Below are 17,326 nucleotides of genomic sequence, written 5' to 3' on the forward strand. Positions count from 1 at the left end.
TTTGTAATTCGTATCTTTACGAATTGAAAATGATAAGATCAAACAAAAATGGAATATAGTTTAAATTATGATGATTGTCAAATCCTACCGAATAAGGAATCATCATAAATATTTTTACTTTCTTGTTATTTGAGTTTATTTTCATTAAATAATATGATGATTCTATCTCTATAAATACTTATTTAGAACAGATATCCAACATCACATTTTCTTATATTCTCAAACAAGAAGTTTAGCCATGAGAAGACCTAATGGCCGCAGAAGAGTTGACATTGTGAGGATGCAAAATCGAATGAACTTACAAGTAACATTTTCCAAACGGCGTACTGGCATATTTAAAAAGGCAAGTGAACTCTCTACTTTGTGTGGTGCTCATGTTACTCTTATAACTTATTCTCCTAGCAACAAAGTATATTCATGTGGGCACCCTTCGGTCGAGTTCAATATAGATAGATTTCTTGGAGTGAATCCTCCACCTGACAGTGATGCTCCAAATCCCATCATTGTAGCTCATCAAAATGCCAATGTTCGTGAGCTCAATAGGAAGCTAAATAATTTGGAGAGTTTACTCGAAAAAGAAAGAAAACATGGAGAAGCTCTTGAAGCATTGAGGACAGAACCTTCACATGAAACACTCAGCTTTCTTGACCTTAAAAGCTTGAGTGAGGCCTTGGAAGCTGCGGGTGAAGAACTTGAAAGAGTAGCGAGCCAAAATAAGGAGTGTGGTATTGAATATCCATATCAGACCCTTGGAAGTGCTTTCGCTCCTTTAAGAGTTACGGAAAGCACTTCGGCTGATTCCAATGAAGGGCCATCTGAATCTAGTAAATAGATTTTTCTTGCTTTATTTAATATTCAATGACATAATTTGGTACTTATAGAATTAAGTATATCTTATGGAAGATTAAGTCTATTTTATCTTTCAGTATCTTTATCATGGAATGGAATAAGCTTTTATTTTAGTACTTATCGTTTGAATTTCTTTGTTTTTCCTTTTTGGTCTATTTAAAAAAGATAGTATCTTTTCTTTTTGGCAACACTTATTTTCTAATTTTATATGTCATGTTTTAAAACACATGAATACATATCTTGAATTTAAAAGCACAAAATTTAAAAATGTTTTTTATTTTCTTAAATTTTATGCCAAGTTAAAATTAAATAAATAAATTGAAATGAAGAGAGAATGTGGTAATTTGTTATTTGTTAACATTGAAATTGATGTATAAGTGTTGAAAGCACAAGGAGTAAAAGACTATTAAATAAGACAATGAAACTAATGCCAGATGTCTTGAATTGCAACATCTAATTTTAAAAAATTTATGTTCTTATGGAGTATCACGTGTATCTATATCCACATGTGATAAAAAAAAAACATCAAATTATGATGATTAGTAAAGTCAGGCTGACCTCTTTAATTGTACGAACTTACTCATATAGAAAATTTATTATTTTTATTGTTAATAAAAGGCAACTAGACATATTATCTAGCGGTAAATAAAATTATATAAATATGTCATAAACTTTAATCCAAAGAAAGAATTAAAAGATCATCAAATATTTAAATTCATGTACGATAAATGTATTTTAGTTAGAGTTTTCAAATGACAGCTTTAATGTAATAATCCTTCTGATTTTATTAGATTCCCCCATCTAAATGCTGCAAAATAAAGGGAATATATCAGTATCTAAAATAAAATAATATTTAGTCTATATCAAACTTGAATTATGGACATCGCACTTTGGATATTCATATTATTATTTATTTTGGTGAATGGGAATGTAAAATAAATAGAATTTTCGTGTATATAATTAATGAATCTGGTAACTAATGTCGTCAGAGAGGGTGAGTTTAATATCGTTGCACTGCCTCCGACAACTTCTTTTGCTTTGTAGCTGCGGCTCTTATCCTTCCTAAGTGGTTCGTAAGTCTTTCTTAGTTAAGTTTCCCATAGACTGCTTGCACCCCTTATTCTGATGCTTCAAATGCCTTGATTTCTAAGGTTGTGATAGAAGGAGTTGTGGCGCCTTTGGAAAGGGGAATCAAACTAAGTTGTCACTGTTCTAGAAGATGAAGCGTAACTGTCATGACCCTGATCCGTCATAATTGACACCCACGCTTAACCCTCCGGTGGGACAACCATTAGTACAATTCAACTAAGAAATATTAACAAGAGACAAACATTTAAAGATGTGGAAACATGTTTAAATATCAGTTTAAAAGCTGAGTTTCCATAAACTCAGTAAGTTAACAAAACAAAACATAAACCTGTGGAAATTCAACCCCTAGAATCTGAAAGTCACTGTACCAAAACTCTAGTAACCAACAAGTATAAGGAAAACGGGATACAACCCCGAAAGCCATAACATAATAAGTCTAAGTCTGAAAGGATGGACTATGAACTAAGATAGATCATGGCATCCTGAAAGAGCTGGCTCATCCTTAAACTCGGGAAATCAATGATCTCCTCACTGAGATCTTTAAGTAGGCTCCTGAAAATGCCTAGTACTAAACAAAGAAAGAACAAGTGCAATATAAGTACACAAAGCACGATGTACAAGCATGATCATGTGACTATTCTAGTAAGTGAAATATAAAAAACTAACCACAACACAATTCCACTTATTATATCATAATCAGTACATATACATATACTCAGATTAACAATCTCAATTTCAATGCAATAGTCAAAGAATTATTCTCTCATGGAACCTACACCCAAAGTGTTAGTATATTGAAACGTGACATACGATTCAATAATATATCGGAATGTGACACCCAGTCCAATATTATGGTTGAATGTGATATCCAATCCAATTATATGTCAAAATATGACACTCGTTCCAATTATGTGCTGGAACGTGACATCCAATCCAATTTTGTGTCAGAAAATGAAACCTAATCCAATCAACCACAATCACAACTAATAGTCTCACAAAATCACAATCATGTAATAGGTTTATTGCATGCAATTGATCAAAAATAGTCATTTCATTATGTTCATTTCATATTTCCCTATTCACATACATACATTTATAGAGTGGAGCAGTTAACAGGCATATATGACACAGACGGGAAAATAAACCATCAACTACCTTGAAACAAAGCCTAAATTCTCTTACAAGATTTGAGTCTTCCCTTTCTGGAATCTTTTAGGTTGTTCTTGGATAAAACAAGTAATTAATGTAAATGATCAATAATTATGGCCTAATTTACCCAGATAATAACGAAATACTAATTCTTGGCCAAACTCAAGATCCTAATAACCAACTAGATGTTTTTCCACCATTAATGTTAAGCCAACCCCCCCCCCCCCCCCAAAGATTACTAGCAAAGAATCAAGGTTGTAAGAATCAAAATATGAATTAGGGGAGTAATTAACTTACCTTTGATGAAAGAATTCATAGAAAATTGGTAAGAAACTTCCCTAGTTCGTCCCTTATATCTCAAGAACGAAGTTTGCAAAAAAAAAATATTTTTGGGACTTTCCCTATTTAAGTCGTGACTATCCCGCCATGGCGGGCCCCATACAGCCCTGACAGGATTAATTTTGCCCAACTAGGTTGCATAGGAACAAAACCTCGATATTTGTGTCCCAAGCTCCCATTTTACAATAGGCCCCAAAAACATGATGTTCTAAATTCAACCCTTCACGCCAAGATCAATTATAGATGTTCTACTCGCTCAAATTCGATTCTGAAAAGCCGTACATGCTTCTTATCTTATTGGCTATCAACTCAAATAATTAAACTCAATGTTAAATCCCCCATCCATTACCGGATTACCCTATACCTCACTTATTCTGATTTTGTCCAACTCTAGCCTAGGCTCAAAATTTTCAAGTCACTACTTATAAGCTTATGGCTTCAATTCCTTTCCCTTTGGTTTATCCATAATGATGGGAACAGGTCGCTACAGTAGATACCAATTTACCAATCTCCCTTCTTTCTAAATCTCATCACCTCCTTAATAGGTTACACTTTCAAAATGACTTTTTCACCCGCCTGAAATGACATGTTTACTTGGGATCACCCCCTTACCTTATGATCGGCATACTCCTTTTGTTGACTCTGGCCTTCTAGAATCTTGGATTGGATTCTCCTTACCTTATCTTTAACATCCTTTACCAATTCGACCCCCAATGGTTTTACATCTCTAGAGTCAAACCACCCTATGGATGTTGTACATCATCTCCCATTGAGTGCTTTAAATGGTGCCATATCAACGCTGGACTAAAAGTTATTATTGTAGGAAAACTCACACAAATCTAGGAATTTATCTCAATGTCCCCCAAAGTCAATTACACATACTCTCAATATGTCTTCTAACACTTGAATGGTCCTCTTTGATTATCCATAAGTCTGTAGATAAAACGTTGTGCTGAATGAGTTGAGTGCCCAAGTCCTCATTTAATGTTTCACAAAAAATTGATGTACACTGCATACCACGATCCGAGATAATAGAAAGGGGCACCCCGTGCAGCCTTCCTATCTCTTTCACATAACTCTTTGCCAACTTTTGTGCATTATAGTCTACTCTGACATGAATGAAGTAGGTTGACTTCATCTGACTTTAAAGCACAACCTAAATGGATTCAAACTTTTCCAATGTCTTGGGAAGACTTACCATGAAGTCCATAATTATCCTTTCCCACTTCCATTCAGGAATGGGCATCATCTAATGTAAATCGGCTGACCTTTGTTGTTCAAACATCACCTGCTGACAGTTCTAATACTTAGCCAAAAACTCGGCTATGTCTTTCTCCATTCCACACCACAAATAATGCCGCTTCAAATCTTGAATCATTTTGGTTACACCTGGATGAATAGAGTATCTCAAATCATAAGACTCGGAAAACACTTTCTATATCAAGTCATCCATTCGGGGAACATAAATTTTTCCCTTAAATTTGAGCATACCACCTTCCTCAAGAGCCAAAGATGGTGCCTTACTGACACTATCTACTTTCTTAGCTCATTCAAACTCTCATCTTCAAACTTTTAGCTTTGATCTATTCAATAGAAGTGACGAAGGTACGAACCTTAATAACAGAAGTGGGCATGTCCTAATCATGAAGAGGCTCAATTTTCACTGGATCAACCATGATGCTCTCCTAGGACACCACACGCCTTGAGAATTCTACAGAATCAAGCCAAAATTGGCACTTTGAGAACTTGACATAAAGCTAGTAATCTCTCAAAATTCTTGAGAACTCTCCTTAAATGTTGCTAGTTGTCACTCCAGCTCTGTGAGTATACCAATATGTAATTAATGAAGACAATGAAAAATGAATCAAGGTATGGTATAAACACCCAATTTATCAAGTCCATAAAGGTGGCAGGGGCACTAGTTAACCCAAAATACATCACAAGAAACTCAAAGTGGTCGTAATGATTCCAAAATGTAGTCTTAGGGTTGTCCGTTGCCCAATCCTAATATGATGGTAATAAGATCTCAATTCAATCTTAGAAAACATTACAGCACCATGAAGCTAAACAAATAAGTCATTAATGTGAGGAATGGGGTAATAGTTCTTCATCGTCACTTTATTAGGCGACCTATAGTCAATGCACATTCTTAAAGTCCCATCCATCTTTTTCACAAACAGAATAGGAGAACCTCCACGGTGACACACTAGGAATAGAATACCTTAACTAAGAGGAACTCAAGCTGAACACTCACTTTCGTCCAGCTCTAGGCATAGGCTACTACATTCACACATTGGACAAATAAGATACACAACCCAAAGAAACCAAATACCGAGCCTACATAAAAAATGTATAATCCACATTTGTGTGTGACTATAAATACCCTATGATATTACAGGATAGATTCCAGTCATGGCTAGGGTAATGGTCTTGGCATAGCATTCGAAGACCGCATGGTAAAGCGATAACTAGTCCATGTCGAGAATCACATAAAATAAAATATATCTAGAAGAATGATATCAACTATAATATCATAACGATTGATAGTCACTAAGCAAGATTACAATACCGTATCCACTACTAAGGATTCATCAATTAGGGTCGAAACATGAACTAACTCTTCCAAGGACTCTGACCTCATATCTAACCAGGGAGCATAATAATAAAATACATATAAAAATATGGATCCTGACTGAAATATAACTTTAATAGGCTAGTCTCATAATAGAAGCATACATTCAATGACCTCATTAGATGCCTCCATATCTGCCCCTACTAGGGCTACATATAAATGGCTGTGAGAACCTCTGCCCGAGATATCTAATCTACCACCTGACCATTTTCCCCATGATCAACCATTAGAACCTTATCGTCCGTACCGATGATCTTGATACTGACTAGTGACTCTAAAGCGATAGGACATTATTATCACCAGTCTAGCTATAAGTAGAGCTAGTAAAATTGCCCCTCGCCCAAGCTAGGGGAACTCTCTGGACAAATGGTCTCTACTGCCATAATAATAACAACCCTGAGAAGATCGACCCATAAAGATACGACCACCATGACCTAAAGAACCTACATCTGATCCCATCAAACTCTGGCTCATACTATGACCACTTTGCTGATGTTGGATGCCCTCAGAAGTAGGTAATTCTAATTGAACAAGATGGTTGGACTGTCCCTGCTGGAACCTATGGTGGAGCCTATCATAAAATTCCCTCTCTCTAGTTTGGGACTCATTATAACTGCCCTAGTAGTGATCCTTGTGATCTCTTCCTCCTTGGTCTTTGTGATGAATATTCACCATAGACCGAGCATGATCGGTCACATTAAGAAATGAATGACCTATAGAAACTAGACGCTTCGTGTCAACCCTCAATTAGTACTGCAACCTACACACAATGCAAATGACTCTCTCCTCCTCCAAGGGTAAGATCATGGTAGAGTGGTGAGATAACTCATGGAACCTCGCCTCATACTTATAGATGGTTATGGAGCTATGCTCTAACCTGGAGAATTGATCACGAAGCTTGTTTGTGATACTCTATAGTGTGAAATGGACAAGGAAGCCTCTGAGTACTCATCCCAAGATATAAGAGGCAACCCAACTGGACTGACCCACAAGTACAAGCCCCATCACTGCCTAGCTAGAATGCGGAGCTGATGTGCAGTAAAGTCATTTCTTCTCGACTCCACAAGGACTAATGACTTAAGTTGTTCCTAGTATATAGTAAGGAACTCATGAGATTCCTCCCCAATCATCCTAGTAAATAATTGAGATGACAATCTCTGAAATACCCCAAGCATTTTCTTCTCGCATAGTGGCATAACCCAAAAACAAAAACAATGACATACCTAGTGAAATCCCACAAGTGAGTTTTGGGAGGGTAGAGTGTACGCAGACCTTACAACTGCCTCATTGAGATAGAGAGGTCATTACCAAAAGACTCTGGGCATAAAGTAACAGTCCCAAGAAAGGCATAACTTCTTCCTCTAAATCCAACTATCCAGCCACATGAATTTGTAGTGGCTGAACCTTTGGGGATAATGCTGCAGGCAGACCCTGTGGTGCTGGATCTGGAAATAGAGCTGGTGTTAGGGATGGAATTGGAGATGGTGCTTGCTACATCTCATATATAGTAGCTAAAATTAGGGTGAGCTTGGAATGAAGGTCTAAAGATGTAGCTGGTGTAGGTGGTTATTGCGTTTGTCCCAACCTCATCAGCTGTGAAGGTACAAATGCAACCTTAGGCTCCTCCTCATGCTCTTGAGTCTTTACTGTATAACTAGGTGGTGCAGCAACCCTTACATGACCTCTATATAAGTCTTTAACCCTAATTGGGGCTCAATCTATGAGCTCGGGTACATAACTTTCGGCCTCTACATAATACATGCAAGCCATCTTACAAAATAGTGGAACAAGTAAGATTTCAAGGAACCAAAAAGAAACACGTTTAACAAAATTGAAACAAAAAAGGAAGTCTTCCTAATGACATCCTTTAGCCCCACAAAGATAAGTCATGAATATCTCCACACCGATCCACAAAACTCTACTAGAAGTTAGCTATGTACAAGTGAGGCCAGTGAACCAGGGGTTTTGATATGAACTTTTCATGACAAGCGTGTTTGGCCTTAGAATAGGCTTAAATTAGTGATTGCCATAAACTTGTGTATTAATTTGGTGTCGTTAGGCCTTGAAACTTCTCCAGAGTCTCTTCAAACCCTGTAGACCGATATAGCCGACTTGAATCTAGTAGTCTAGGCCTTAACTAGGAAGTATCACACCTTTGGAATTGTATGTCCATAATTCCCTAATTTCACCAATTCTGTATCACTTGATTTTTTTGTTCTAAAAGTCTATTCATCTATTCAGGTTAGATATGGTTCATGCTAGAGTGATTTATTGATGGTACTCTGATTGGGGGGTACTCTCCATAATACTCAATTGGTTGTTGATCCTAATTCTGACCGATTTACCGCTACTCATGGTTCAAGTATTTGCCTTGGTATTGTAGCCTCATTTCAAGTCTTTGTCTTTGCATAGTCGTGGTTCAAGTACACCGCCGCCTACAACCTTGGTTCAAGTCCTTAGCTGCATATCAGCCTTGGTTCAAGTCCATAACTACTGTTGCTTCGGTTCAAGTCATTGGTCTTATTTATATGTGGTTCAAGTCCATAATTATCTTTATCCTTAGTTCAAGTCCTTGGTTATTCCAAATGTTGGTTCAAGATCCTGATCCTCTTATATTTATCCAGTTCAAGTTCTTAACTTCTTCATGGTTCTAGTTCAAGCTTTAGGCTCTCAAAAGGGCTCGGTTCAAGTCCATGGGATATTGCGACACTGTTGGTATGATGTTAGGTTTCTCCATTTCATTTCAATTATCTTTTCTCCCATTGGGCTTATGGGAGTCCATTCAGATTGTTAACTTTAGACTTGTGCACGAACGTATACATCAGGTTTATGGGAGTCCAATGGATTTAACTAGTTTCTCTCTTTCTCTTTGTGTGTGAGTACGCTCATGTATATGCCTATTTGATTTGTTGTTCCTTTGTCTAGTTGTGTTTATTTTCAAGCATTTAAATTTAATTTTGTTTTCCTTGCTCAATCGACCTATGATTCCTACTAGGTACCTATTATTTTGGTACTTATACTACACTTTACATCTATTTTCGTGATGCAGGTTCGAGTACTAGGTTTGAGTACTAGGTTTGAGTACATCTACTTTCGTGATACAGGCTCATCTATTTTGCCTATAAATGCAATAAGATCTTAACAACAAACCTTTCATACTTACATTGAAAGAGAGTTATTACCAAAACACAATCAAATAGAAGGAGTTCATATTTGAGAAAAATCTTATTGAAGATCCAAGTGCATTCTACGCAAGGAAACAAGATAGAATAGCTTGATTTATTGGCTTATGCTTTATAAATTTTTAAGTCAAGTTTGGTTGTATTATATTTTATCGAGTTGTATCTTTAATGGTTTCTAGATCCAACGAGGTATAAACTGGAGTAGGAATATAGTTTTAAATTTGGGGGTGACTTGAAGACTTAGGAATATAAAACTTGAGAGGTTTGTGTTGAAGGTTAGGGATGAAAGTTAGTTTCTAGGATTGCAAGAGTTGTTATCTTAATCCATAACTTGAAGTAGATTCAACATTCAATGTTGATTATTGATTCATAGGAATTAGAGTTTATAATTCCTTAGGTTATAAAGGTTTAGAATCTTAAACTGTTGAGGCTCGGTGTTTAGTAAAGTTGAAGTTAAATCCTACAGAGGTGTAGGTCTTAGTTTTTTTATCCTTTATGAGTCGGGGTATTCCATGATAAATTATTATGTTATTACTTTACTTTTTTACATAACATAGTCCTATATTCCGCAAAGGAACAGGCAGAATATACATGTTCCTTAGACAAATCTGGAGGTCATTTTCTAATAGAATTTTTCCTTAATACTATGGGGTTATGAAGCCTTTTTTTGTGCACACTAAAGTGCTATTTGGTCCAGCCCTGCATTCAAGTTGTTGCCTAATAGTAAAGCCTAGTTTTAAGTTATTAGGATTCTTCAATTCAAGAATTCTATCTATTTTGACATAATATGGGTATAGCTAAGAGTGTGGATGTGGCTATGGGTCTGGATGTGAGATTCTTACTGAATTTGGTGAAGAGATTCATGTAATGATCCTCCAGGTCATTTTTTTAGTTAAAGTATTCATTATTTTGTTTAGAGCATTCTAATAGCGACCCCAAGTCATTTATTCTTTGATGACACTAACTATTTGGTAGCTTGGTCATCCATTTGTGTTTTAGGCCCATTTTCCTGTTTTGGATCTTTTAATACTTTAAAAGTAGATTTTGGTGATAACATCAAGTAAATTATATTAGAACAGAATTATGATGGTTCAATATGCTTCAAAATGGCAAAATAATTCTAGTCGCATGGTCAACACGAATATTAAGGCATTTGATGTGAATTTTGGGCCATTTGGTGTCGTAGCCTTAGAAATTTGGATGAAGGTTGATTTGGTTAACATTCTTAGAAAGTGCTCTTGGATGAAAATTTCATATGCATTGTTATTTCCGAAATGTCAAGTTTGATCTAGAACAACCCTTCATGCGCTTTCCGAGGCTTCCGATCGAATCCCAAGCACCCTGTTGGAGACTTGGACAATGCCAAAACTCCTTTTCACCATCTCTAGCATCACTAAAGTGACCATGCCCCTTTGGGTGGATGTTACTTAATTGATCGATTGCTTAAGAGATTGGGTTTCACGAAAAAGATGCCTGCCTCTTCATAGGGTCCGCTTAAGCAATCTTCAAGGTCAATTTTATGAGACCTGTAGGTCTATTTTGATTTTGAAATTGTGTTATTTATCCAAATTTCAAACTATTGTAACTCTCTCATTTCTTGGTGGAATTGAGTTATTCAAAGGCCAACTTTTGGATATTTGGTGGGAAAATTCAGTAGAGTGATCTGAATGTGTTATAGAGTCTTTGTTTGAGGTAAATTTGGGCTAGGACCTGCTACTATAGTTGTATTTTTGTGGTTTTAATTATGACGTCTTGTATGTTTTAATTCTCGTGAATTCGATCCCCGAATTGTGTTACATTTTTGAATATTAGTTTGGGGAGATATTTAGGACCTTTTCATAGAGCAGGTCTAGCGTTCCTATTTTTGACTCCAAAATTGATTCATCTTTGATTTTAGTAATCTTTATATCAAAATGAACGTGTTAACATTGTGTACCTATATTTGATAGTATGGAAGCATATGGAGGTTGATAGAAAGGGGAAAGTTCTAGTTCTGTGACTTAGAGTAGGTATGATCTGCCTACACGTAGGTTATGACTTTCCATTCTTTAGATTGAACTTGATTATATGAATACCTATGGATTAATTCGAATTTGGGGTGGATAGCTATTGAGCCATGATTAGGTGTTTAGAAATCATGTTCGGTTTATGTTAGGAAAATTTGAGGAACATGTGAGCATGTGGTTAGTTTTACATTGATCACCCATACCTAGTGGCCTTGTTTTCTATTGATTTGGAGCATGTTGGCTTAGACTTGCGATGATTAGAGGCCTAGGCCTTGCATTTTCTCCGACGTCGACTCGGATGACTTAGATCCCTGTAGACTCAAATTACAGACTTGGATCAGGTAGTTTGAGCCTTAGATTAGGCGTTACCTTAGCTTGAAGACCTTGTACCCAATCTCTCTCTTTTTAGGACTTATTCATAGACGATTTGAGCTTCGGGGCTTTATTTAGCAATTCAGGATCAGGTTTTGGGTCAACCTTGGAAGTATTGAATGGATTATCTAAAAGTGGAAGTAATTCCACAGTAATTTCATTACGACGAGATGACATTATATATTTCGATAGTTGTTATCATCGCAGATTTAAGGTCTAGACATGCTGTCCGCTTATCCTCTACAAAAATGACTTACCAGGTTATGGACGCTTTACCATTTGAGACACATCCGCGATTTGAGGTCCAAATGCTGGACTTCTTAACTTGGCTGTCCATATTGTCTATTTTGAAGATTCCTTCTGAATTTACCCTTTTAGACCCATTTGCAATTGGAGGTCCGGGGCTGGATATCTTAGATCGGCCATTACTACTACGTAGTATTAGATACTTGGAAGCTAACCATGGTTCGAGGTCTAGGCTACGCTCTTCAGCTCTGGAATCACTGTTTCTCTTTCTTAGTAGTTTTAGCAATTTTATGTTTTTGTTAGAATTATGGGCGTCTTCTCGAGTTTTTACTTAAACTTGCGCACGATTGTACCTTCTGGTCTTATGAAGTCCAATTAGGTTTATTTAGCTATACTTAGTTCTTTTAGTTCCTTAAACTCGTGTGCATTTCCTTATTTTCTATCTTATTCAGTTACTTATCTCAAAATTCTATATTTTCTTATTGCTTTTACTTTTCAAGCTTAGTCGAGCTTTGATGCCTAATGGGTACCTGTTGATTGGGTATTCATACTAAACTCTGTATCTATTTTTGTGATGCAGGTCCAAGCACTCATTACCAATTGCTGAGTCGGGCCAGCTGTAGTCTGCACGAAAGATGAGGGTGATCACTTGGTATTTTTGGACCTTCCTTTTTCCATCCGTATATATTTGACTTGTCTTTAACCTTTTTAAGACAGTCTTGTTTCCATGGTCAAATTTTGGGACTCGTTATATATTTATATATTTTGAAATTCAATGATTTCTTTAATCAAAACAAAAGCAAATGTAAAATTGAATAAAATAAAATATTCTGTGTATATATAAATTTTTATGTTAATCATATTCCTTACATCTTCTGACATTTTACTATTGATCAATATTTTCCCTCTAAATATCTTATAAGTTTTACATATAATGTCTCATAAGATAAATATATAACTCTTCTTATAGATATTTGAATTATTTTTAGCAGGATCTCTATTGTTAGGATTAAAATAGGGGGTTGATACATTGACATAAAATGTAAAAGAATGAAAAAGTCTTGAATTTTGTGATCTTTACCTAAAGATGTATATATTGTCAAAATGCTTTTGGAATTTTTTGGCCTAATGTGAGATGTTAAATTATAGAGTTATAAATAAGTATAAAAATTAAAAAGTAACATTCCCTTTTACTAAAGAGGACAGTAAAATACAAATTGAAACAGAGTTAGCAGAGAGATATATGTTTCTCTTTTACAATTTGGCAAAGCTGAGTCAACTTTAGCTGATATTGCAAGCAAAGACTACAATCGGTATGAAAAGGGTAAAAAGTAAAAACTTTCCCTTATTGAATAGGGTGAAAATGTCAAATACAGTAGCTAGAAGAAATCTATAGAAGTAATAATCTAAGGTCACACATTCAGAAACTTGGCCCAAAACGCGCTTAAGGACAATGATTATGAGTCATTTTCAAGAAAACTCAGCATATCACTATTTAAACATGAAAGCTGACTTGATAGACAAAAACAACCAAAAAGTACAAAGCAATATTTGAATGAAGATAATTCAACAAATTATTTAGAAAACAAATAAGAAAAAATATCAGAAGGGCTTGAGGGAGGGGGCTGAGAAAGTATCAGGTATTCATGGATGGTTTCCCCAATCCTCTCCCTATATTTCTTGAGGCTCAAAAGCAGAACTGCAGCTTGCAGCCACAACTTCCTCCTTCTTCCCAAATACTCATTATTACTTACCATGAATACCTTCCTTCATATCAAGAATTATTTGCTCAGTTCCTCATAGCCTATCCCAAGTATTCTGAATCTCATCAAGTCGACGAAATTCGGAATCAAGAATACTCTCTGTCAGTTTCTAACCATGTTTGCCTAGATTACATTGGCATTGGTCCATTCTCTTACTCACAGGTTCAATCACATGTTTCTGCACTAGTCCTAGAGACATCCTTTTCCTCTCCATCATCTCATGAATGTTATGATTATCTTTTTTTGATATTCTTGCATGTCTATCAATCTTAAATACAAGAAACTATAAGGTGGTTAGTAATGTACATAGCTATATTTAGGAATTTTTTTTATAGGAATTTCTCTCAATTTCTTTCCTTACTTAGAACCTAACGTATTGTATTTATTCATTAATCACTTACTAGAATATGAAAACATCTTTCATTCGATTACACGTACAAATAAATCAAAGTGAAAGGAGTAAATCATACTGAAAGATAAGATGTGGAGCTGATGAGTTAAATTCCTTGTTTATATGGACTAATTTGTCTTAGCCTTAGATTTTGGTATAGCCATATAAAGCTTCATAGCATCTTCTTGTGTATGATAGTCTTTTCAACACAGTCTACTTACCAAATGATAGGCTTTGTCAATTTTGATGTCGGATGAACAAATTTTGTCCTTCGCAATTATACCTAAACATGTAATCCAGTGAAAGGTTAATATGATTTATGGGAACAAACATAGAATTCAAATTGAAGAGACTGAGCTGAGATGATAATTAATTAATTTTGAGGTGTATTTAAGACAAGTAGTATAATAATGCCTTAGCATGTTTTCTCTTGCCCTTGTAGCTAGGCGTAACTTTCGGTAGGGCTTATTTCGGATGGTGTGCCTTGTTCTAGTACTTGAGACCTTAGTTGCTCGTTGTAGCTATAGGTTTGGCTTAGTTATTCTTGGTTGTACGCAGGAATGATATGTTCGGAGTAGGGCGTCGACCCTTGACCTATTTGTTTTTCCCTTATAGATTATGGAGGTCATCTTGATTCATTCGCTTGTCGATTAGTGGTAGGCTTGTTATAATTTATTGGGCATGTTATACTGCTATTGAGTTATTATTATACTATTGGGACAAAGGCTATGTTTGAGGAAAAGTTGGATACTAGGTTAGTTCCCTCCGCTTTGGTATAGGATTAGTATTGTATTTTTGATTGCGTAAGCCTTGGTTTTATGTTGGTGATAGCATGCATTGCATTGGCTGAGAATTTTGATGTGTTTTGTTGTACGATCTCGGTTCATGTATTGAATTTTCACTACTATTTTGAGAAACCATCGTTTTACACTATTACTCTTTTAAACTAGTTTTCAGGGGAGTTGATCTTGGTTAAATTTATTTTTCTAATAACAAATAAAATCCATAATTCATTAATCAAGTTCAGAAAAAATTTCTAGAGTTTAGCTCATATTTTTTAATATTTGTGTATTTTTATAACCAACCAACATGATTAAATACTTTTAGCGCTAATTGAGAAAGAATGGACATTCAAAATATGATCGATTGAAAATTGAGTGCAAAGGTGAAGTTGGGAAAAACAAATGAACAAAATACACTATAAAGAAGTGTCTCCACATCGCGCACTAAGCTTCAGTGATTTAATTCCAAAACATGGAATTTATTCGACTCAACAGTGTGGTGCGCGCTAGGTCCACGTCGCAGACCTGGTTCTGGATAGAATAAATTTTCACCGACACAGAGAATGAAAATTTACACTGATCTAAATCAAGTCAATATTGTGGACTTTAGTGCACCTACTTTAAATACGCATTTTTATGATATAAATAACACCTTTACATACTTTATTGAGAAGTAGATTAGATTGTCGGGAAAAGGATTGAAGAGGACGAAGGAAGAACATCTTTTGGTGATATTTTCTTCTTTTCTCTCAATTGAATTCAATCTTTTATATTAGTAATAATTTATGTAATTATGTTACAAACTAAATCACCTAGTTCTTTCGTTATAGTCACAAGATGAAGGTTTAAATCTTATTTTCTTTGATTGAAAATGGGTTTTTGTATGTGATTACTCTTATATTCCTGTTTTGATTGTTTTAATGCTTGATCACCATTAGTACAAATTTGTTTTCCACCAGGAACTCGGAAGACAAAAAGGGATAGAACACTAGAATATAGGGAGCATGTGTGTCCTAGAATTGGCTAGAATAATTCGTGTATAGAATGACTGTGACACATAACTATACACTATTTTTCTTACTAAACAAGATGATATGATTAAGGCATTTTTATTGGTTCATGCTTATCCCAGATCAACGATGTAGTTAAGCTGTCAACAAGAGTAGGCATTCAGAGGTTGTAAGATCATAATTGTAAATCAACCCTATAAATTAGTAATCGAAAACCCATTGGAAACTAAAGTAAAGGATGTTAGACGGAAATTTAAATAGGTACAAATTAAGTTACCTTTGATTGATGTGTTGCAGGGCTTTCCAAAATATGCCAAGTTTGTCAAAGATATTATGGCCAACAAGAGAAGTAAGCTGAATTTGAAGTGGTTGAGAAGCTTCCACCACCGGTTTCAGTGAAAGGTGTCCGTAGTTTTCTAGGTCATGCTGAATTTTATCGACGATTCATCAAAGATTTTTCAAAGATCTCCATACCCATGTGTAGCTTCTTAGAAAAGTAGGTAAAATTTATTTTTGATGATAAATATTTATAGGGTTTTAAATTATTGAAGAATAAGATGATTAAAGCCCCCATCCGAATAACTCCTGACTGGCAGTTGCCTTTTGTGCTGATGTGCGTTGCAAGTGACAAAGTAGTGGGAGCAGTTCTGGGAAAAAGGAAGGAGAACAATTTCCACTCTATCTATTATGCCAGGAAGACTCTTGACTCTACTCAGGCCAACTACGTTGTCAAAGAGAAGGAAATACTGACATTGGTTTATGCATTTGATAAATTTCTCTCTTATATGGTAGGTACAAAAGTGATTGTTTATACTGACCATATAGCCCTAAGGTACTTCTTCAACCAGAATGATGCAGAACCTAGATTAATCAGATGGATCTTACTACTACAAGAATTCGATATTGAAATCAAACATAGGAGAGGATGCGAAAATCAAATAGCAGGCCACCTAGAAAGATTAGAGGATTCATCACATGTAGCTGACCAAAAGTCGATAAAGGAAGAGTTTCTGGATTAGAAACTATTGGCAATAGAGGTACAAGAAGTCCCATGCTATGCAGATATTGTGAACTACATTCTGAGTTGAGTATTTCCCCCAGAGCAAACTTGTCACGCCCCAAGAGGGTACCTGTTAGACCCCTAAGCTTGGACATGGCGTATGGTGGACGAGGGCAGTGCTAAGGGTTTGTACATTGGCCCTTGGCACGAGCCTAGATGGCAGTGGCAAGCAATGTACAAGGCTGCAGGTTGATGGCAAGGCATGCGGCAAGGCAAGGTGCTTGGATGATGGCAAGCAGCTTGGCGACGGGCATGTGCGAGATAGGCACATGGCACCAGGGCATGCGCGAGATAGGCGCATGGCAAAGGCGCAGGGCACAGGTGCAGACATGCGCGAGGCGCATGGCACATGGCACAGGCGCAGGCATGCGCGAGGCGCATGGCACATGGCACAGGCACAGGCATGCGCGAGGCGCATGGCACAGGGCACAGGCAGACGCATGGCACCAGGCGGGC

General features: G+C 36.2%; 1 protein-coding gene across 1 annotated transcript; it reads left to right on the forward strand.

The window, feature by feature from the left end:
- The first annotated feature begins 238 nt into the window (after positions 1-238).
- LOC129884305 (agamous-like MADS-box protein AGL29) lies at positions 239-16,209 on the forward strand. The gene is made up of 3 exons (XM_055958625.1): positions 239-824; positions 7,483-7,580; positions 16,108-16,209. The coding sequence occupies exons 1-3, from the start codon at positions 239-241 to the stop codon at positions 16,207-16,209; spliced, it is 786 nt and encodes a 261-aa protein (XP_055814600.1).
- Positions 16,210-17,326: the final 1,117 nt, after the last annotated feature.

Source organism: Solanum dulcamara, chromosome 4, assembly GCF_947179165.1.
Source record: "Solanum dulcamara chromosome 4, daSolDulc1.2, whole genome shotgun sequence".
Taxonomy (NCBI): domain Eukaryota; kingdom Viridiplantae; phylum Streptophyta; class Magnoliopsida; order Solanales; family Solanaceae; genus Solanum; species Solanum dulcamara.